General features: G+C 65.1%; 1 protein-coding gene across 1 annotated transcript; it reads left to right on the top strand.

The window, feature by feature from the left end:
- The first annotated feature begins 473 nt into the window (after positions 1-473).
- LOC128903916 (sodium/glucose cotransporter 2-like) lies at positions 474-21,047 on the top strand. The gene is made up of 14 exons (XM_054187803.1): positions 474-503; positions 3,003-3,107; positions 5,920-5,979; positions 6,248-6,352; positions 10,313-10,418; positions 10,967-11,047; positions 14,558-14,757; positions 16,064-16,199; positions 17,464-17,571; positions 18,609-18,759; positions 19,632-19,800; positions 19,902-20,117; positions 20,599-20,692; positions 20,929-21,047. Exons 1-14 carry the CDS (start codon positions 489-491, stop codon positions 21,045-21,047), a joined length of 1,665 nt encoding a protein of 554 aa, XP_054043778.1. The 5' UTR covers positions 474-488.
- Positions 21,048-22,830: the final 1,783 nt, after the last annotated feature.

Below are 22,830 nucleotides of genomic sequence, written 5' to 3' on the forward strand. Positions count from 1 at the left end.
GGTGCCCCGTTACTGGGAGCACTGGTGTCCCCATACTGGGACTACTGGTGGCCCCATACTGGGAGTGCTGGGAGCACTGGTGACTCTCATACTGGGAGGGCTGGGAGCACTGGTCGCCCTTATACTGGGAGCACTGGGGGCCCTGTACTGGGAGGGCTGGTGCCCCTGTACTGGGAGCACTGGTGACTCCTATACTGGGAGGGCTGGAGGCACTGGTTGCCCTTATACTGGGAGCACTGGTGTCCTGTTACTGGGAGGGCTGGGAGCACTGGTGTCCCCTTACTGAGGGCACTGGTTGCCCTTATACTGGGAGCAGTGGTGGCCCCATACTGGGAGCACTGGTGTCCTGTTACTGGGGGCACTGGTGGCCCCTTACTGGGAGCACTGGGAGCACTGGTGTCCCGTTACTGGGAGCACTGGTGTCCCCGCAGTCCCTGCGCCGGGGGAACCGCAGCACCATCAGCGGGTACTTCCTGGCCGGGAGGAGCATGGCCTGGGGTCCCGTGAGTGACACGGGGACGGGGGACACTGGACATGGGGACATGGGGACATGGGGGACATGGGGACATGGGGGGACATGGGGACATGGGGACATGGGGGACATGGGGGACATGGGGGGACGTGGAGACATGGGGGACATGGGGACATGGGGGACATGGGGACATGGGGACATGGGGACATGGGGGACATGGGGGGACATGGGGGGACGTGGAGACATGGGGGACATGGGGACATGGGGACATGGGGGACATGGGGGGACATGGGGGGACGTGGAGACATGGGGGACATGGGGACATGGGGGACATGGGGACATGGGGACATGGGGACATGGGGGACATGGGGACATGGGGGGACATGGGGGACATGGGGGGACATGGGGACATGGGGACATGGGGACATGGGGGGACATGGGGGGACGTGGAGACATGGGGGACATGGGGACATGGGGGACATGGGGGACATGGGGGGACATGGGGGACATGGGGACATGGGGACATGGGGGGACATGGGGGACATGGGGGGACATGGGGACATGGGGACATGGGGACATGGGGGGACATGGGGGACATGGGGGGACATGGGGGGACATGGGGGGACATGGGGACATGGGGGACATGGGGGACATGGGGACATGGGGACATGGGGGGACATGGGGGACATGGGGGGACATGGGGACATGGGGGACATGGGGGGACATGGGGACATGGGGACATGGGGACATGGGGGGACATGGGGGGACATGGGGGGACATGGGGACATGGGGGGACATGGGGGACATGGGGGGAGATGGGGGGACATGGGGACATGGGGGACATGGGGGACATGGGGACGTGGGGACATGGGGACGTGGGGACATGGGGGGACATGGGGGGGACATGGGGGGACATGGGGGGACATGGGGACGTGGGGACATGGGGACATGGGGGACATGGGGGGACGTGGGGACATGGGGGGACATGGGGGACATGGGGACATGGGGGGACATGGGGGGACGTGGGGACGTGGGGACATGGGGGGACATGGGGACATGGGGACGTGGGGACATGGGGGGACATGGGGGGACATGGGGGACATGGGGACATGGGGGGACATGGGGACATGGGGGGACATGGGGGACATGGGGACATGGGGACATGGGGGGACATGGGGACATGGGGGGACATGGGGGGACATGGGGGACATGGGGACATGGGGACATGGGGGGGACATGGGGACATGGGGGACATGGGGGACATGGGGGGACATGGGGACATGGGGGGACATGGGGGGACATGGGGGGACATGGGGACATGGGGGACATGGGGGGACATGGGGGGACATGGGGGGACGTGGGGGGACATGGGGGACATGGGGGGACATGGGGGACATGGGGACATGGGGGGACATGGGGACATGGGGACATGGGGACATGGGGGGACATGGGGGGACATGGGGGGACATGGGGACATGGGGGGACATGGGGGACATGGGGGGAGATGGGGGGACATGGGGACATGGGGGACATGGGGGACATGGGGGGACATGGGGGGACATGGGGACATGGGGGACATGGGGACATGGGGACATGGGGGGACATGGGGGGACATGGGGGGACATGGGGGGACATGGGGACATGGGGACATGGGGGACATGGGGGACATGGGGACATGGGGACATGGGGGGACATGGGGGACATGGGGACATGGGGGGACATGGGGGGACATGGGGGGACATGGGGGACATGGGGACATGGGGGGACATGGGGGACATGGGGGACATGGGGACATGGGGGACATGGGGACATGGGGACATGGGGGACATGGGGGGACATGGGGGGACATGGGGGGACATGGGGGACATGGGGGACATGGGGGGACATGGGGGGACATGGGGGGACATGGGGACATGGGGGGACATGGGGGGACATGGGGGGACATGGGGACGTGGGGACATGGGGGGACATGGGGGGACATGGGGGACATGGGGACATGGGGGACATGGGGACATGGGGGGACATGGGGGACATGGGGGACGTGGGGACATGGGGACGTGGGGACATGGGGGGACATGGGGGGACATGGGGGGACATGGGGGGACATGGGGACGTGGGGACATGGGGACATGGGGGACATGGGGGGACGTGGGGACATGGGGGGACATGGGGGACATGGGGACATGGGGGGACATGGGGGGACGTGGGGACGTGGGGACATGGGGGGACATGGGGACATGGGGACGTGGGGACATGGGGGGACATGGGGGGACATGGGGGACATGGGGACATGGGGGGACATGGGGACATGGGGGGACATGGGGGACATGGGGACATGGGGACATGGGGGGACATGGGGACATGGGGGGACATGGGGGGACATGGGGGACATGGGGACATGGGGACATGGGGGGACATGGGGGGACATGGGGGACATGGGGGGACATGGGGGGACATGGGGGCTGTGTGGCCGTGGGTGTCCCCCCGTGTCCCCGTGTCCCCTCACCCCGTGTCCCCGTGTCCCCCCCAGGTGGGCGCCTCCCTCTTCGCCAGTAACATCGGCTCCGGGCACTTCGTGGGGCTGGCGGGGACGGGGGCGGCCGGGGGCATCGCCGTGGGGGGCTTCGAGTGGAGCGTGAGCCGCCCCCCCGCCCCCTATAGACCCCTATAGACCCCTACGGACCCCTACGGACCCCTACGGACCCTATAGACCCCTATGGACCCCTATGGACCCTATAGACCCCTATAGACCTCTATGGACCCTATAGACCCCTATAGACCCCTACGGACCCCTACGGACCCTATAGACCCCTATGGACCCCTATGGACCCTATAGACCCCTATGGACCCCCTCAGACCCTATAGACCCCTATAGACCTCTATGGACCCCCTCAGACCCTATAGATCCTAAAGACCCCTATAGACCCCTATAGACCCCTACGGACCCCTGTGGACCCTACAGACCCCTATGGACCCCCCCAACCCCTACAGACCCTATAGACCCCTGTAGACCTCTACGGACCCCCTCAGACCCTATAGATCCTAAAGACCCCTATAGACCCCTATAGACCCCTACGGACCCCCCCAGACCCTATAGATCCTATAGACCCCTACAGACCCCTACAGACCCCCCCAGACCCCTACGGACCCCTATGGACCCTATAGACTCCTACAGACCCCCCACCCCCTACCGACCCCTATAGACCCCTACGGACCCCTACGGACCCCTATGCACCCTATAGACCCCTATGGACCCCCCAAACCCTACGGACCCTATAGACCCCTATAGACCTCTACGGACCCCCTCAGACACTATAGATCCTATAGACCCCTATAGACCCCTATAGACCCCTACGGACCCCTATGGACCCTATAGATCCTATAGACCCCTACGGACCCCTACAGACCCCTATGGACCCTATAGACCCCTATGGACCCCCGAACCCCTACAGACCCTATAGACCCCTATAGACCCCTATGGACCCTACAGACTCCTACAGACCCCCCCAGACTCCTACAGACCCTATGGACCCCGCAGACCCCTACAGACCCCATGGACCCTATAGACCCCTACGGACCCCCCCCAGACCCTATAGATCCTATAGACCCCTATGGACCCTATAGACTCCTATGGACCCCTGTAGACCCCTATAGACCCCCCACAGACCCCATAGACCCCTATAGATCCTATAGACCCCTGTGGACCCCCCCCCCCAAAGCCCTATGGACACTATAGACCCTACAGACCCCTATAGACCCCCATGGACCCCTATAGACCCTATGGACCCTATAGACCCCCCACAGACCCCTATAGATCCCTATAGATCCTCTAGACCCTATAGACCCCCCACAGACCCCTATAGACCCCTATAGATCCTCTAGACCCTATAGACCCCTATGGACCCCTATAGACCCCCCACAGGCCCCGAGGGCCCCCCATAGACCCTACTGACCCCTATGGACCCCTATAGATCCTACAGACCCCTATAGGCCCCATAGAGCCCCTATAGACCCCCATTGTCCCCACCCAGTGACCCCACCCACGGACCACGCCCATGGACCACGCCCATTGACCCCCCATTGACCCCACCCATTGACCCCCCCATTGACCCCATTGACCCCACCCCTTGACCCCACCCAGTGACCTCCCATTGACCCCCCATTGACCCCACCCATTGACCACGCCCATTGACCCCACCCATTGACGCACCCATTGACCCCATTGACCCCACACACTGACCCCATTGACCCCACCCATTGACCACGCCCCTTGACCCCCCCCCATGGACCGCACTAATTCCCACGCCCATTGACCCCACCCATTGACCCCGCCCATTAACCCCTTTAACCACGCCCATCGACTGCACCCACTGACCCCATTGACCCCACCCAGTGACCCCCCATTGACCCCACCCAGTGACCCCACCCCTTGAGCCCACCCCTTGACCGTGCACATTGACCACGCCCCTTGACCCCACCCACTGACCACGCCCCTTGACCCCCCATCGACCCCACTAATTCCCACGCCCATTGACCCCACCCATTGACCCCTTTGACCACGCCCATTAACCACACCCATTGACCCCTCCATTGACCCCGCCCATTGACCCCTTTGACCACGCCCATCCACTGCACCCACTGACCCCATTGACCCCGCCCTTGACCCCACCCATTGACCCCGCCATTGACCCCATTGACCCCACCCATTGACCCCACCCATTGACCCCGCCCATTGACCCCTTTAACCACGCCCATCGACTGCACCCACCGATCCCATTGACCCCACCCCTTGCCCCACCCCTTGCCCCCATTGCCCCCATTGACCCCACCCCTTGCCCCCATTGACCCCACCCCTTGCCCCACCCCTTGCCCCATTGACCCCACCCCTTGCCCCCATTGCCCCCATTGACCCCACCCCTTGCCCCACCCCTTGCCCAATTGACCCCACCCCTTGCCCCATTGACCACACCCCTTGCCCCACCCCTTGCCCCATTGACCCCACCCCTTGCCCTCATTGCCCCCATTGACCCCACCCCTTGCCCCACCCCTTGCCCCATTAACCCCACCCCTTGCCCCACCCCTTGCCCCCATTGACCCCACCCCTTGCCCCATTGACCCCACCCCTTGCCCCACCCCTTGCCCCATTGACCCCACCCCTTGCCCTCATTGACCCCATTGACCCCACCCCTTGCCCCACCCCTTGCCCCATTGACCCCACCCCTTGCCCCCATTGCCCCCATTGACCCCACCCCTTGCCCCACCCCTTGCCCCATTGACCCCACCCCTTGCCCCACCCCTTGCCCCATTGACCCCATTGACCCCACCCCTTGCCCCACCCCTTGCCCCATTGACCCCACCCCTTGCCCCATTGACCCCATTGACCCCACCCCTTGCCCCACCCCTTGCCCCATTGACCCCACCCCTTGCCCCGTTGGCCCCGCCCCCAGGGGATGTTCATTGTGCTGCTGCTGGGCTGGATCTTCGTCCCCATCTACCTGCGGGCGGGGGTGAGTGGGGGGTGAGTGGGGGTGGGGGGGGCGTGGCCACGTGGGGCGTGGTCTCGGGGGGGCGGGGCTTAGCGGGCGGTGGGCGGGGCCTCGGGGGGGGGGGGGTGGGGGGGGATCGTAGAGAGGCTCCGGGGCCGGGATGCCTTTGAGGGGTGATTTGGGAGGGGGGGGGGGCCCGCACTCCTGGGTGCCCCCCCCCCCCCCCTTCGCCCCCCCGCGTGCCTGGACCCCCCCCCCCCGACGCCGGGGTGTCCCCGCCCCCCCCCAGGTGGCCACGATGCCCGAGTACCTGGGGAAGCGCTTCGGGGGGGGCCGCATCCAGCTGTACCTGGCGCTGCTCTCCCTGGGGCTCTACGTCTCCACCAAGATCTCGGTACGGGGCCGGGGGGGGCTATGGGGGCTATAGGGGCTATGGGGGGGCTATAGGGGCTATGGGGGCTATAGGGGCTATGGGGGCTATGGGGGCTATGGGGGGGCTATGGGGGCTATAGGGGCTATGGGGGCTATGGGGGCTATGGGGGGGCTATAGGGGCTATAGGGGCTATGGGGGGGCTATAGGGGCTATGGGGGCTATGGGGGGGCTATAGGGGCTATGGGGGCTATGGGGGCTATAGGGGCTATGGGGGGGCTATAGGGGCTATGGGGGCTATAGGGGCTATGGGGGCTATAGGGGAGCTATAGGGGCTATAGGGGCTATGGGGGCCACAGGGGCTATAGGGGCTATGGGGGGGCTATAGGGGCTATGGGGGCTATGGGGGGGCTATAGGGGCTATGGGGCCACAGGGGCTATAGGGGCTATGGGGGCCACAGGGACTACAGGGGCTATAGGGGCTATGGGGGCTATAGGGGCTATGGGGGGGCCACAGGGGCTATAGGGGCTATGGGGGGGCTATAGGGGCTATGGGGGCCACAGGGGCTATAGGGGCTATAGGGGCTATGGGGGCTATAGGGGCTATGGGGGGGCCACAGGGGCTATAGGGGCTATGGGGGGGGCTATAGGGGCTATGGGGGCCACAGGGGCTATAGAGGCTATGGGGGGGCTATAGGGGCTATGGGGGGGCTATGGGGGCCACAGGGGCTACAGGGGCTATGGGGGCTATAGGGGCTATGGAGGGGCTATAGGGGCTATGGGGGAGCTATAGGGGCTATGGGGGCTATAGGGGCTATGGGGGTATAGGGGCTATGGAGGGGCTATAGGGGCTATGGGGGAGCTATAGGGGCTATGGGGGCTATAGGGGCTATGGGGGTATAGGGGCTATGGAGGGGCTATAGGGGCTATGGGGGAGCTATAGGGGCTATGGGGGCTATAGGGGCTATGGGGGTATAGGGGCTATGGGGGGGCTATAGGGGCTATAGGGGCTATGGGGGCCACAGGGGCTATAGGGGCTATAGGGGCTATGGGGGCTATAGGGGCTATGGGGGGGGCTATAGGGGCTATGGGGGCCACAGGGGCTATGGGGGCTATGGGGGGGCTATAGGGGCTATGGGGGGGCTATGGGGGCCACAGGGGCTATAGGGGCTATGGGGGGGCTATAGGGGCTATGGGGGCTATAGGGGCTATAGGGGCTATGGGGGGGCTATGGAAGCAGAGGGGCTATAGGGGCTATGGGGGCTATAGGGGCTATGGGGGGGCTATAGGGGCTATAGGGGCTATGGGGGCTATAGGGGCTATGGGGGCCACAGGGACTATAGGGGCTATAGGGGCTATGGGGGCTATAGGGGCTATGGGGGGGCCACAGGGGCTATAGGGGCTATGGGGGGGCTATAGGGGCTATGGGGGCCACAGGGGCTATAGGGGCTATAGGGGCTATGGGGGCTATAGGGGCTATGGGGGGGCCACAGGGGCTATAGGGGGGCTATGGGGGCCACAGGGGCTACAGGGGCTATGGGGGCTATAGGGGCTATGGAGGGGCTATAGGGGCTATGGGGGAGCTATAGGGGCTATGGGGGCTATAGGGGCTATGGGGGTATAGGGGCTATGGGGGGGCTATAGGGGCTATAGGGGCTATGTGGGCCACAGGGGGGGCTATAGGGGCTATGGGGGGGCTATAGGGGCTATAGGGGCTATGGGGGGGCTATAGGGGGGCTATAGGGGCTATAGGGGCTGTGGAGGGGCTATGGGGGGGCTATAGGGGCTATGGGGGGGCTATAGGGGGGCTATAGGGGCTATAGGGGCTGTGGAGGGGCTATGGGGGGGCTATAGGGGCTATAGGGGCTATGGGGGCCACAGGGGCTATAGGGGCTATAGGGGCTATGGGGGCTATAGGGGCTATGGGGGGGGCTATAGGGGCTATGGGGGCCACAGGGGCTATGGGGGCTATGGGGGGGCTATAGGGGCTATGGGGGGGCTATGGGGGCCACAGGGGCTATAGGGGCTATGGGGGGGCTATAGGGACTATAGGGGCTATGGGGGCTATAGGGGCTATAGGGGCTATGGGGGGGCTATGGAAGCAGAGGGGCTATAGGGGCTATGGGGGCTATAGGGGCTATGGGGGGGCTATAGGGGCTATAGGGGCTATGGGGGCCACAGGGGCTGTAGGGGCCATGGGGGGGGGCTATAGGGGGGGCTATAGGGGGGGCCAGAGGGGCTATAGGGGCGCCAAAAGGGTTATAGGCGTTGTAGGGGGGGGCCATAGTGGCCATAGTGGCTATAGGAGCTGTAGGGGCTATAGGGGTCATGGGGCGCCCATAGGGGCTATAGGGGGCTATGGGGGCTATAGGGGGGCCATAGGGGCTATAGGGGGTCTATAGTGGCCATAGGGACTTAGAGGGGCCATAGGGGCTATAGGGGGGGCCAGAGGGGCTATAGGGCCATAGGGGCTATAGGGGGGGCCATAGGGGCCATAGGGGGCTAAGGGGCTATAGCAGGGGCTATAGGGGCTATGGGGTCTGTGGGGTCCCTATAGGGATGGAGAGCTCCCTATGGGGTCTGTAGGGCCCCTAAGGGGTTTGGGGGGTCCCTATGGGGTCTGGGGTTCCCTATAGGGTTTGGGGAGTCCCTATGGGGTTTGTGGGGCCCCTATGGGGTCGGGGAGTCCCCTATAGGGACTGAGGGGCCCGTGTGGGGTTTAGGGATCCCTATGGGGTCTGGGGGTTTCTACGGGGTCTGGGGGTCTCTATACGGTGTGTGTGGTTCCTATGGGGTTTGTGGGGCCCCTATGGGGTTTGTGGGGCCCCTATGGGGTCGGAAAGTTCCCTATAGGGTTTAGGGGGACCCTATGGGGTTTAGGGGCTCCTATGGGGTCGGGGAGCTCCCTATAGGGACTGAGGGGCCCATATGGGGTTCAGTGGTCCCTATGGGGTCTGGGGCGTCTCTATGGGTCTGTGGGGTCCCTATAGGGATGGAGAATTCCCTATGGCATCTGTACGGCCCCTAAGGGGTTTGGGGTGTCCCTATGGGGTCTGGGGGTCCCTATAGGGGGTGTGTGGGCCCTATGGGTTTTGGAGGGTCCCTATAGGGATGGAGAATTCCCTATGGAGTGTGGGGTCCCTATAGGGTTTGGGGTGTCCCTATAGGGTTTTGGAGGGTCCCTATAGGGTTGGAGAGCTCCCTATGGGGCTTGGGGTGTCCCTATGGGGTTCAGGGGGTCGCTATGGGGTTTTGGGGGGGGGTCCCTATAGGGATGGAGAGTTCCCTATGGGGTCTGTAGGACCCCTATGAGGTTTGGGGTGTCCCTATGGGGTCTGGTGTTCCCTATACGGTGGGTGTGGGCCCTATGGGGTTTGTGGGGCCCCTATGGGGTCGGGGAGTTCCCTATAGGGTTTAGGGGGTCCCTCTGGGGTCTGGGGGTCCCTATGGGGTTTAGGGGCTCCTATGAGGTCGGGGAGCTCCCTATAGGGACTGAGGAGCCCGTATGGGATTCAGTGGACCCTGGGGGGTCTGGGGGGGTCCCTATAGGGATGGAGAGTTCCCTATGGGGTCTGTAGGACCCCTATGAGGTTTGGGGGGGGGGGTCCCTATGGGGTCTGGGGGGGTCCCTATAGGGGGTGTGTGGGCTCTATGGGTTTTGGAGGGTCCCTATGGGGTGTGGGGGTCCCTATAGGGTTTGGGGTGTCCCTATAGGGTTTGGGGAGTCCCTATAGGGTTTTGGAGGGTCCCTATAGGGCTGGAGAATTCCCTATGGGGTGTGGGGGTCCCTATGGGGTTTTGGGGGCGGGGGGGGGTCTCTATAGGGATGGCGAATTCCCTATAGGCTCCGGGGGGGGGGGGGGTCCCTATAAGGCGGGTTTCCCTATGGGGATGGAGAGGTCCCTATGGGGTGTGGGGTGGGGGGGGGGGCGTGTCTCCCTCTAGGCCCCGCCCCACAACCCCCCCCACACCCCCCCCCCCAAGGTGGACATGTACTCGGGGGCCATCTTCATCCGGGAGGCGCTGGGCTGGGACCTGTATGCGGCCGTGGGGGCGCTGCTGGCCGTCACCGCCCTCTACACCATCACCGGTGGGGGGGGGGAAGGGGCGGGGCCTAAACGGGGGGGGGGCGGGGCCACAAAGGGCGGGGTCGGAATGGGCGGAGCCCAAAAGGGCTCATTTCCTAATGGCAGGTTTGGGGGCGGGGCCTAGAGGGAGGGGGCAGGGCCAACGGGGGCGTGGCCAATGGGGGCGTGGCCAATGTGGGCGTGGTAATAAGGGGGCGTGGTAATAAGGGGGCGTGGCCAAAAAGGGGTTCGGCTGCAAGCGCTGCCCCGCGGAGGGGGCGTGGCCTGAGGGGAGGGGCGTGGCCTGTGCTCATGGCCCTATGGAGGGGGCGGGCGCGGCCGGAGGGGGCGTGGTTTGAGGGGGGGACACACGCCATTGGTTCATCAGCAGGCCGGGGGGGGGGGAGGCGTGCCGCAAAGGGGGCGGGGCCCCCGTGAATAGGGGGCGTGGTCAAACGGGGCACGTGACAGCCAAAGGGGCGGGGTCTCTTGGCAGTGGGTGGGGCGGGGGGTGGGCGTGGTTTGAGGGGGCGGGGCCTGACGCGCGGTGCGGGGGGGGCGGGGCCTGCAGGGGGGCTGGCGGCCCTGATGTACGCGGACCTGGTGCAGACCCTCATCATCATCGCCGGGGCCTCCGTGCTGGCCGGCTACGGTGGGACTGGGGGAACTGGGAGCGCTGGGAGGGGAGTGGGGGGCACTGGGAGGGACTGGGAGGGAACTGGGAGCACTGGGAGGGGAGTGGGGGGCACTGGGAGGGACTGGGAGGGTACTGGGGAGCATTGGGAGGGAACTGGGAGCACTGGGAAGGGACTGCGGGGCACTGGGAAGGGACTGGGAGGGAACTGGGAGCACTGGGAGGGGAGTGGGGGGCACTGGGAGGGACTGGGAGGGAACTGGGAGCACTGGGAGGGGAGTGGGGGGCACTGGGAGGGACTGGGAGGGCACTGGGGAGCACTGGGAGGGAACTGGGAGCACTGGGAGGGGACTGTGGGGCACTGGGAAGGGACTGGGAGGGAACTGGGAGCACTGGGAGGGGAGTGGGGGGCACTGGGAGAAACGGAGGGAACTGGGAGCACTGGGAGGGGAGTGGGGGGCACTGGGAGAAACTGGGAGGGAACTGGGAGCACTGGGAGGGGAGTGGGGGGCGCTGAGAGGGACTGGGAGGGTACTGGGGAGCACTGGGAAAGGAGTGGGTGACACTGGGAGGGACTGGGAGGGAACTGGGGGGCACTGGGAGTGAACTGGAGGGCACTGGGAGGGACTGGGAGGGTACTGGGGGGAACTGGGAGGGTAATGGGGAGCAGTGGGGGGAACTGGGAGGGACTGGGGGGGACTGGGGAGCACTGGGAGGGAACTGGGAGCACTGGGAGGGGAGTGGGACGCACTGGGAGAGGCTGGGAGGGAACTGGGGAGCACTGGGAGGGGAGTGGGGTGCACTGGGAGGGACTGGGAGGGTGCTGGGGAGCATTGGGAGGGAACTGGGAGCACTGGGAGGGGAGTGGGGGGCACTGGGAGGGACTGGGAGGGCACTGGGGAGCATTGGGAGGGAACTGGGAGCACTGGGAAGGGACTGCGGGGCACTGGGAAGGGACTGGGAGGGAACTGGGAGCACTGGGAGGGGAGTGGGGGGCACTGGGAGGGACTGGGAGGGTACTGGGGAGCATTGGGAGGGAACTGGGAGCACTGGGAAGGGACTGCAGGGCACTGGGAAGGGACTGGGAGGGAACTGGGAGCACTGGGAGGGGAGTGGGGGGGCACTGGGAGGGACTGGGAGGGTACTGGGGAGCATTGGGAGGGAACTGGGAGCACTGGGAAGGGACTGCTGGGCACTGGGAAGGGACTGGGAGGGAACTGGGAGCACTGGGAGGGGAGTGGGGGGCACTGGGAGAAACTGGGAGGGAACTGGGAGCACTGGGAGGGGAGTGGGGGGCACTGGGAGGGACTGGGAGGGCACTGGGGAGCATTGGGAGGGAACTGGGAGCACTGGGAAGGGACTGCGGGGCACTGGGAAGGGACTGGGAGGGAACTGGGAGCACTGGGAGGGGAGTGGGGGGCACTGGGAGGGACTGGGAGGGTACTGGGGAGCATTGGGAGGGAACTGGGAGCACTGGGAAGGGACTGTGGGGCACTGGGAAGGGACTGGGAGGGAACTGGGAGCACTGGGAGGGGAGTGGGGGGGCACTGGGAGGGACTGGGAGGGTACTGGGGAGCACTGGGAGGGAACTGGGAGCACTGGGAAGGGACTGCGGGGCACTGGGAAGGGACTGGGAGGGAACTGGGAGCACTGGGAGGGGAGTGGGGGGCACTGGGAGGGACTGGGAGGGAACTGGGGAGCATTGGGAGGGAACTGGGAGCACTGGGAAGGGACTGCGGGGCACTGGGAAGGGACTGGGAGGGAACTGGGAGCACTGGGAGGGGAGTGGGGGGCACTGGGAGAAACTGGGAGGGAACTGGGAGCACTGGGAGGGGAGTGGGGGACACTGGGAGGGACTGGGAGGGTACTGGGGAGCATTGGGAGGGAACTGGAAGCACTGGGAAGGGACTGCGGGGCACTGGGAAGGGACTGGGAGGGAACTGGGAGCACTGGGAGGGGAGTGGGGGGCACTGGGAGGGACTGGGAGGGTACTGGGGAGCATTGGGAGGGAACTGGGAGCACTGGGAAGGGACTGCTGGGCACTGGGAAGGGACTGGGAGGGAACTGGGAGCACTGGGAGGGGAGTGGGGGGCACTGGGAGAAACTGGGAGGGAACTGGGAGCACTGGGAGGGGAGTGGGGGGCACTGGGAGAAACTGGGAGGGAACTGGGAGCACTGGGAGGGGAGTGGGGGGCGCTGAGAGGGACTGGGAGGGTACTGGGGAGCGCTGGGAAAGGAGTGGGTGACACTGGGAGGGACTGGGAGGGAACTGGGGGGCACTGGGAGTGAACTGGGGGGCACTGGGAGGGACTGGGAGGGTACTGGGGGGAACTGGGAGGGTAATGGGGAGCAGTGGGGGGAACTGGGAGGGACTGGGGGGGACTGGGGAGCACTGGGAGGGGAGTGGGACGCACTGGGAGAGGCTGGGAGGGAACTGGGGAGCACTGGGAGGGGAGTGGGGTGCACTGGGAGGGACTGGGAGGGTACTGGGGAGCACTGGGAGGGGAGTGGGGTGCACTGGGAGGGACTGGGAGGGTACTGGGGAGCACTGGGAGGGAACTGGGAGCCCTTTGAAGGGAGTGGGGGACAGTGGGAGGGAATAGGAGGGACCTGGGGAGCACTGGGAGGGAGCTGGGAGCACTGGGAGGGACTGGGAGGGTGCTGGGGGGCACCAGGAGGGAAGTGGGAGCACTGGGAGGGGAGTGGGGGACACTGGGAGGGACTGAGAGGGTACTGGGGTGAACTGGGAGGGACTGGGAGTGGAGTGGGGAGCACTGGGAAGGACTGATAAGGAACTGGGAGCAGTGGGAGGGGAGTGAGGGGCACTGGGAGGGTACTGGGAGGGAAGTGGGAACACTGGCACCGAAGCGTGGGGGACTGGGAGGGAACTGGGAGCACTGGGAGGGGAGTGGGGGGCACTGGGTGGGACTGGGAGGGTGCTGGGGCCACTGGGAGGGGAGTGGGGAGCACTGGAAGGGTACTGGGGAGCACTGAGATGGAACTGGGAGCACTGGGAGGGGGGTGGGGGGCACTGGGAGGGACTGGGAGGCAGTGGCAGGTGCTGGAAGGGGACTGGGGTATGCTGGGAGGGGGCTGGGAAGGATCTGGGAGACACTGGGAGACACTGGGATATACTGGGAGACACTGGGAGCACTGGGAGGGGGGTGGGGGGCTCTGGGAGGGACTGGGGGAGCACGGGGGAGGTGCTGGGGGGGCACTGCGGGACAGTGGGAAGCACTGGGAGGTACTGGGAAGGAGCTGAACGGCACTGGGAGGGACTGGAAAGCACTGGGAGGCGACTGGGAGGCACTGGGAAGCCCTGATAAGTTGTGGAGGGCGGTGCCGTCGTGCCGTACTGGTCTATACTGGTCGATACTGGTCCACGCTGGTGCTGGACCTCGCGCGGGAGCTCTGGGGGGGGTGCACCGGGCTGTACTGGGAGCACTGGGAGGGGGCCGCAGGAGCTGTGCTTCCCCCTCCCCCCCCCCTGCTGGCCCTTACTGGTCCCTACTGGTCCCCCCCCCGCAGCGCTGGGGGCGGTGGGGGGCTACGAGGGGCTGGTGGAGCGTTACCCCCTGGCCCTGCCCCCCAACGTGACGGGTCCCTGCGGCCGCCCCCGCCCCGACGCCTTCCACCTCCTGCGGCATCCCAGTACCGGGGACCTGCCCTGGCCCGGCCTCCTGCTGGGACTGGGCATCATCTCGGCCTGGTACTGGTGTACCGACCAGGTGGGACTGGCGAGGGACTGGGGGGGGGCACTGGGAGGAGCTGGCAGGGACCTGGGGGCGTCGGGAGGCACCGGGGAGGGCACCGGGAGGCACTGAGAAGGGATCGGGAGGCACTGGGAAGTGCTGAGAGACGCTGGGAGGGGACTGGGAGGGACTGGGAGGGGGTCGGGGGGCACTGGGAAGTGCTGAGAGACACTGGGAGGGGACTGGGAGGCACTGGGAAGGGATCGGGAGGCACTGGGAAGTGCTGAGAGACGCTGGGAGGGGACTGGGAGAGGGTTGGGGGGCACTGGGAGGGGACTGGGGGGCACTGGGAGGGGGTTGGGGAGCACTGGGAAGGGATTGAGCAACACTGGGAGGGGATTGAGGGGCACTGGGAGGGACTGGGAGGGGGTTGGGGGGCACTGGGAGGGGACTGGGGGGCACTGGGAGGGACTGGGAAGGGATTGGGGAACACTGGGAGGGGACTGGGAGGGACTGGGAGGGGGTTGGGGGGCACTGGGAGGGGACTGGGAAGGGATTGGGGGACACTGGGAAGGGATTGAGGGGCACTGGGAAGTGCTGAGAGACGCTGGGAGGGACTGGGAAGGGATTGGGGGACACTGGGAAGGGATTGAGGGGCACTGGGAAGTGCTGAGAGACGCTGGGAGGGACTGGGAAGGGACTGGGGGGCACTGGGAGGGGACTGGGAGGGGATTGGGGAGCACTGGGAAGGGATTGAGGGGCACTGGGAGGGGACTGGGAGGGACTGGGAAGGGATCGGGAGGCACTGGGAAGTGCTGAGAGACGCTGGGAGGGGACTGGGAGGGGGTTGGGGGGCACTGGGAGGGGACTGGGAAGGGACTGGGGGGCACTGGGAGGGGATTGAGGGGCACTGGGAAGGGATTGAGGGGCACTGGGAGGGACTGGGAAGGGATCGGGAGGCACTGGGAAGTGCTGAGAGACACTGGGAGGGACTGGGGGGGGTTGGGGGGCACTGGGAAGGGATTGGGGGGCACTGGGAGGGACTGGGAAGGGATTGGGGGACACTGGGAGGGGATTGGGGGACACTGGGAGGGACTGGGAAGTTCTGAGAGGCACTGGGAGGACACTGGGAGGCACTGGGAAGGGATTGGGGGGCACTGGGAAGGGACTGGGAAGGGATTGGGGGGCACTGGGAGGGAAAGTGGGAGCACCGGGAGACAGTGGGGGGGCCACTGGGAGGCACCGGAAAGGCGCTGGGAAGAGTTGGGCCGTAACTGGGAGGCACCGGCGTGGCAACTGGGCGCGCTGGGAGGGGGTGCAGCGAGTGGGTCCCACCCCCCAGGTGATCGTGCAGCGGTGCCTGGCCGGCCGCTCGCTGACCCACGTCCGCGCCGGCTGCGTCGTCTGCGGCTACCTCAAAGTCCTGCCCATGTTCCTCATGGTGCTGCCCGGCATGGCCGCCCGCATCCTCTTCCCCGGTCAGCCCCCCTCCTCGGGCACCCCACCCCCCCGCCTTCACCCGCCCAAGATGGCCGCCGCGTCTCCTCCCCCGTGGACACCTATCTCGAGCCATAATTACCCCCCCGCGGCCGCTCCGTGGCCACCCTGGTGTCCCCCTGACCTTCCTGGGCCGACCCACGATGGCCGCCCAAGATGGCCGCCCCCTTCCCCGGGAAGCCCGCGGTGCCCCATCTCCCCCCTACACCCCATAATACCCCCCTACATCCCATAATATACCCCTACACCCCATAATACCCCCCCTACATCCCATAATATCCCCCACACAACCCATAATACCCCCCTACATCCCATAATATCCCCCCTACATCCCATAATATCCCCCTACACCCCGTAATATCCCCCCTACACCCCATAATATCCACCTACACCCCATAATATCCCCCCTACACCCCATAATACCCCCCTACACCCCATAATATCCCACACACACCCCATAATACCCCCCTACATCCCATAATACCCCCCTACACCCCATAATATCCCCCTACACCCCATAATACCCCCCCTACATCCCATAATATCCACCCACACCCCATAATACCCCCCTACATCCCATAATACCCCCCTACATCCCATAATATCCCCCCTACACCCCATAATACCCCCCTACATCCCATAATACCCCCCTACATCCCATAATATCCCACACACACCCCATAATACCCCCCTACACCCCATAATACCCCCCTACATCCCATAATACCCCCCTACATCCCATAATATCCACCTACACCCCATAATATCCCCCACACACCCCATAATATCCACCTACACCCCATAATACCCCCCTACATCCCATAATATCCACCTACACCCCATAATATCCACCTACACCCCATAATATCCCCCCTACACCCCATAATACCCCCCTACATCCCATAATACCCCCCTACACCCCATAATATCCCCCTACACCCCATAATATCCCCCCTACATCCCATAATACCCCCCTACACCCCATAATATCCCCCCTACACCCCATAATACCCCCCTACATCCCATAATACCCCTAATTACCCCCCCATAGTACCCATTAATTACCCCCATCCCACAGTACCCCCTAATTACCCCCCCTCCCACACTCCCCCTAATTACCACCCCATAGTACCCCCTAATTACCCCCATCCCATAGTACCCCCTAATTACCCCCATCCCATAGTACCCGTTAATTACCCCCCCCATAGTACCCGTTAATTACCCCCCTCCCGTTAATTACCCCAGAGGTCGTGGGCTGCGCCGACCCCCAGGGCTGTCGCCGGGCCTGTGGCTCCCCCGCCGGCTGCTCCAACCTGGCCTACCCCCGCCTGGTCATCGCCCTCCTGCCCCCGGGTACGGCTAATTAACCACTCATTAACCACTCATTAACCGCATGTGCTCATTAGGGACTAATTAGGGCCCAATTAGGGGGTTATTAGGGCGTTATTAGGGGGTTGGGGGGGTTATTAGGGGGCCAGAGGCCTTACCTAGGCCCTCTGGGCCTGCGGCTCCAAGCAGCCTACCTGCACCTCGTCATTGCCCTCCTGCCCCCCCGTACGGCTAATTAACCACTCATTAACCACTCATTAACCGCACGTGCTCATTAGGGACTAATTAGGGCCTAATTAGGGGGTTATTAGGGGCCTGGAGGCCTTCTTCGCCTCTTGGGGCCTGCAGCTCAACCCGGCCTACCCCCACCTGGTCATCGCCCTCCTGCCCCCGGGTACGGCTAATTAACCACTCATTAACCACTCATTAACCACATGTGCTCATTAGGGACTAATTAGGGCCCAATTAGGGGGTTATTAGGGCGTTATTAGGGGGTTGGGGGGGTTATTAGGGGGCCAGAGGCCTTACCTAGGCCCTCTGGGCCTGCGGCTCCAAGCAGCCTACCTGCACCTCGTCATTGCCCTCCTGCCCCCCCATACGGCTAATTAACCACTCATTAACCACTCATTAACCGCACGTGCTCATTAGGGACTAATTAGGGACTAATTAGGGGGTTATTAGGGGCCTGGAGGCCTTCTTCGCCTCTTGGGGCCTGCAGCTCCAACCCGGCCTACCCCCACCTGGTCATCGCCTTCCTGCCCGCCCCCCCCCTCCCCCGGCTATGGCTAATTAACAATTATTAGCCAGTTATTAGTGCTATTAGGGACTTATTAGGGCATTATTAATGGCCACTAGGGCTATTAGGGGGCTATTGAGGGGCTCGTAGGGCATTATTAATGGCTACCAGGGCTATTGGGGGGCTGTTAGGCCAATATTAATGGCTATTAGGGCTATTAATGGGCTATTAGGCCACCATTAACGGCTATTGGGGCTAGCAGTGGGTCGCTGGGGGGTCTGGGGGGGGGTTCCCAGTCCGACCCCCCCCTCCCCGTGCCCCCCAGGCCTGCGCGGGCTGATGCTGGCGGTGGTGCTGGCCGCCCTCATGTCCTCCCTGGCCTCCATCTTCGCCAGCTCCGGGGCCCTCTTCACCCTCGACGTCTACCAACGCCTGCGGCCCCACGCCGGGCCCCGCCACCTCCTGATAGCCGGCAGGTGGGGGGCACCCAGGCGTCCGGGGTGGGGGGGGGTGGTGGGGGGTGGGGTGCACCCAGGTGTCTTGGGGGGGGGACGGGACACACACCCAGGTGACCGAGGGGACACCCGGGCGTTTGGGAGCTCAGGTCAACCCAGTCAACGGGGATCAAGGTGCCTGGAGGGATGTTGGGGTCGAGGCCAGAGGGGACCCAGGCATCCGGGGGGGCACCCAGGCATCCGGGGGGGGGGGGGGGGGTAGGGGTGGGGCGCACCCAGGTGTCTCGGGGGGGGACGACACCCCCAGGTGACGGAGAGGGCACCCGGGCGTTTGGGAGCTCAGGTCAACCCAGTCGATGGGGATCCAGGGGACCGGGGGTGACCCAAGGGTCAAGGTCAGAGGGGACCCCGGTGTCCGAGGGTGCACCCAGGCGTCTGGGGGGGGGGATGACTCAAGTGTCTGGGGACACCCAGGTGTCTGGGGGGGGACCCAGGTGACCGGGGGGCACCCAGGCATCCAGGAGGGCACCTGGGCGTTTGGGAGCTCAGGTCAACCCAGTCAACGGGGATCAAGGTGCCTGGAGGGATGTTGGGGTCAAGGCCAGAGGGGACCCAGGCGCCCAGGGGGGCACCCAGGCATCCGGGGGGGCACCCAGGTGTCTGGGGGGACCCAGGTGTCTGGGGAGGGGGGGGACCCACGCATCTGGGGGGCACCCAGCCATCCGGGGGGGCACCCAAGCGTTGGGGAGCTCAGGTCAACCCAGTCAATGGGGATCCAGGGGCTTGGGGAGACCCAGGGGTCAAGGCCAGAGGGGACCCAGGCGCCCGGGGTGGGGGGACACCGAGGTGACGGGGCCGGGGGGGGGGGGACGACACCCCGGTGTCCTGCGCAGGCTGTGGATCATGGCCATGGTGGGGCTGAGCCTGGCCTGGCTGCCGGTGGTGGAGGCGGCGCGGGGGGGGCAGCTCTTCGACTACATCCAGGCCGTCGCCAGTTACCTGGCCCCCCCCGTGGCCGCCGTCTTCTTCCTCGCCGTCTTCGTCCCCCGCGTCAACGAGCCCGTGAGTGACCGAGGACGGGGCCGGGGGCGGGACACCCAGGTCTCTGGGAGGGGACCCAGGCGTCTGGCTGGCTGACCCCCCCCCCCCCCCCTCCCCCCCAGGGTGCCTTTTGGGGGCTCCTGGGGGGGCTGGGGCTGGGCCTGGCCCGGCTGGTGCCCGAATTTGCCTTGGGGACGGGGACCTGCGGGTCCCCCGGCCGCTGCCCCCCCTTCGTCTGCGGCCTCCATTACCTCCACTTCGCCGTCCTCCTCTTCCTCGCCACCGGCCTCATCGTCATCCTCGTCTCCCTCTGCTACCCCCCCATCCCGCGCCAGCATGTGAGTCTGGGGGGGGGAGGGGGCGGGGAAACGGGACACCCGGGAGTCTGGGGGGGGGGATCCGGGTATCCGGGAGGGGACAACCGGGAGCTCAGGTCAACCCAGTCAAGGGGACTCCAGGGGATTGGAGGGACCTGGGGGTCAATGCCAGAGGGGACCCATTTGCTTGGGGGGGGGGGGGGGGCATCCATAAGTCTGGGAGGGGACCCAGGCGTCCTGGGGGGGACCCAGGTATCCGGGGATGGGGGGAGCCGGGAATTTGGGGGGGGCCCCAGGCATCCGGGAGGGGACAATTGGGAGCTCAGGTCAACCCAGTCAATGGGGATCGAGGGGATTGGGGCACCCGGGGGACCAGGCGTCTGGGGGGGGACGACCCCCATGTGCCGGGGACGGGGGGTGGGGGGTGGGTGTCCCAGGAGTCTGGGGGGCGGGGGTAGGGGGGGGGGGGGGACGACACCCAGGCGTCCGCGTTTTCCCGCAGCTCCACCGCTTGGTGTTCAGTCTCCGCAACAGCCGGGAGCCCCGCGTCGACCTCGACCAACCCAAGGCCGGAACCGGCGACGTCCAGCTCCAGGGTGAGGGGACCCTGGGGGGGGGAGGGGGGGAGGGGACACCCTTGTGTCCGGGGAGGGGGACCCTGGTGTCCGGGGGCGGGGGACGGACCCCCAGGTGTCTGGGAGGGACCTGGACCTCACCACCCCCATCTCCCTCCTTCTCCCAGATGTGAAGGCGGAGCCTGTTGGCCAAGGGGCGGGGCCTGTTGGCCAAGGGGTGGGGCCTGTTGGCCAAGGGGCGGGGCCTGTTGGCCAAGGGGGTGTGTCCGAGCCCCCGGCCCCGCCCCCCGAGGACCCGGTGTGGCCCCGCGTGGTGGACGTCAACGCCCTGATCCTGATGGCCGTCGCCGTCTTCCTCTGGGGCTACTTTGCCTGACCGCCCCCCCCCCCACCCCCACCCCGAAATGGATGGAAGCGCCCCAAAAATGAGCCAACCCCCCCCCAAATGACATCGAAATACCCCCAAACTGGCCCAAAACAAGACTAAAATGGCCCAAAACGAACCCAAACTGCCTCAAAACTCCCCCCCCCCAAAAATGAGCCTGGAACGCCCCCAAAATGAGCCAGAAACCCCCCAAACGAGCCCCAAACGCCACAAAATAAGATTAAATGCTCCCCAAATGAACCAAAACTGCCTCAAAACTCCCCAAAATGAGCCGGGGACGCCCCCAAATGAGCCCGAATTGCCCCGAATGAGCCAAAAAAAAAAACCCCAAATGACCTCCAAAGCCTCCAAATAAGACTAAAATGCCTCAAAACTCCCCAAAATGAGTCAAAAAATGACCCCAAATGAGCCAAACGTGCCCCCAAATTGGCCCCCAAATTGGCCCACCCCCTCCCACAACGCTGAAATGCCCCAAAATACCCCGAACCGAGACTAAAATGCCTCAAAACTCCCCAAAACTCCCCAAAACTGACCCCAAAGTGCCCCCCAAATCCCCCAAATGAGCCCCCAACACCCCAAAATGTGCCCAAAACAACAAAAACCGAGCCCCAAATGCCTCAAAATCCCCCAAATTCCCCCGAATTTCCCTCAAATGCCCCAAACGCCTCAAAATCCCCCCAAATTCCCCCGAATTTCCCTCAAATGCCCCAAACGCCTCAAAATCCCCCCAAATACCCCCGAATTTCCCTCAAATGCCCCAAACGCCTCAAAATCCCCCAAAGTGCCCCAATTCCCCCCGCTGAAACACTTGAAAATGGCTCATATTCCCCCCCCCCCCCCCGCCAAAATACCCCGAATGCCATCAAAGGCCCCCCCCCCAAAAACCCCCCCCGAATTTCCCCCAAATCCCCCTCGAAATGCCTTAAAACGCCCCCAAAATCCCCCCAAACCCTCGGCAAAAGGGGCCTGTCCACGAAACTTCCCGTTTTTAGCAACGTGTGTGTGTCCCCCCCCCTCCCCCCCCCCAAAAAAAAAGGTGGGGGGTTTTTTTTTTGACCCCTCTTGGTTAAATAAATAAAAAAAAAACCAACCCCAAAACCTGGTGGGTTTTTGTGTTTGTTTGTTTGTTTTACGGCCCCTCCCCCGCCGCGGATTCGGGGCCGTTTGGGGTCAAGGGGGGGGCGGGGCTTGTCCGTGGCCCCGCCCCTCCCCACTCGAGCTGCCATTCGTCGGCTGCCAGCAGGCTCCGCCCCGTCTCCCACCCGGCGGCCGCCAGCCCTGTGACGTCACAGGCGGAGACGCGGTGACGTCACCCGGAGGGGGGGGGGGCGGGGACACCTCGGAGGTGCCGGGAGTGATGTCACGAGGGCGCGCGATGACACCGGGCGCACGATGACGTCACCGGGGGCGAATCGGGGCGGGGGAAAAGGGGGGTTGGGGGAGGGGGGGGGGGTGTCGCGATGACCCGCGCGATGACGCGGGCGATGACGCGAGCGATGACACGTACCGTGCAGGAAGGCGGGGCCCAGCGTGCGCCACAGGCGGGAGCTCTCGGCCACCACCCCCCAGGGCACCGTCCCCGGCGCTGGGGGGGGGACACACAACACCCCAAAATCACCCCCGGGGACCCCCCAAATAAGTGCCCCCCCCCCCCCGGCACCCTGAAAACTGCCCCAGGGGACCCCAAAACCACCCCAGGGCCCCCCCCAAACCCCTCCGGGACCCCCCAAACCACCCCAGGGCCCCCCCAAACCCCTCCACCCCCCCCGTATCC

This window comes from Rissa tridactyla, unplaced genomic scaffold (assembly GCF_028500815.1).
Source record: "Rissa tridactyla isolate bRisTri1 unplaced genomic scaffold, bRisTri1.patW.cur.20221130 scaffold_752, whole genome shotgun sequence".
Lineage (NCBI taxonomy): Eukaryota > Metazoa > Chordata > Aves > Charadriiformes > Laridae > Rissa > Rissa tridactyla.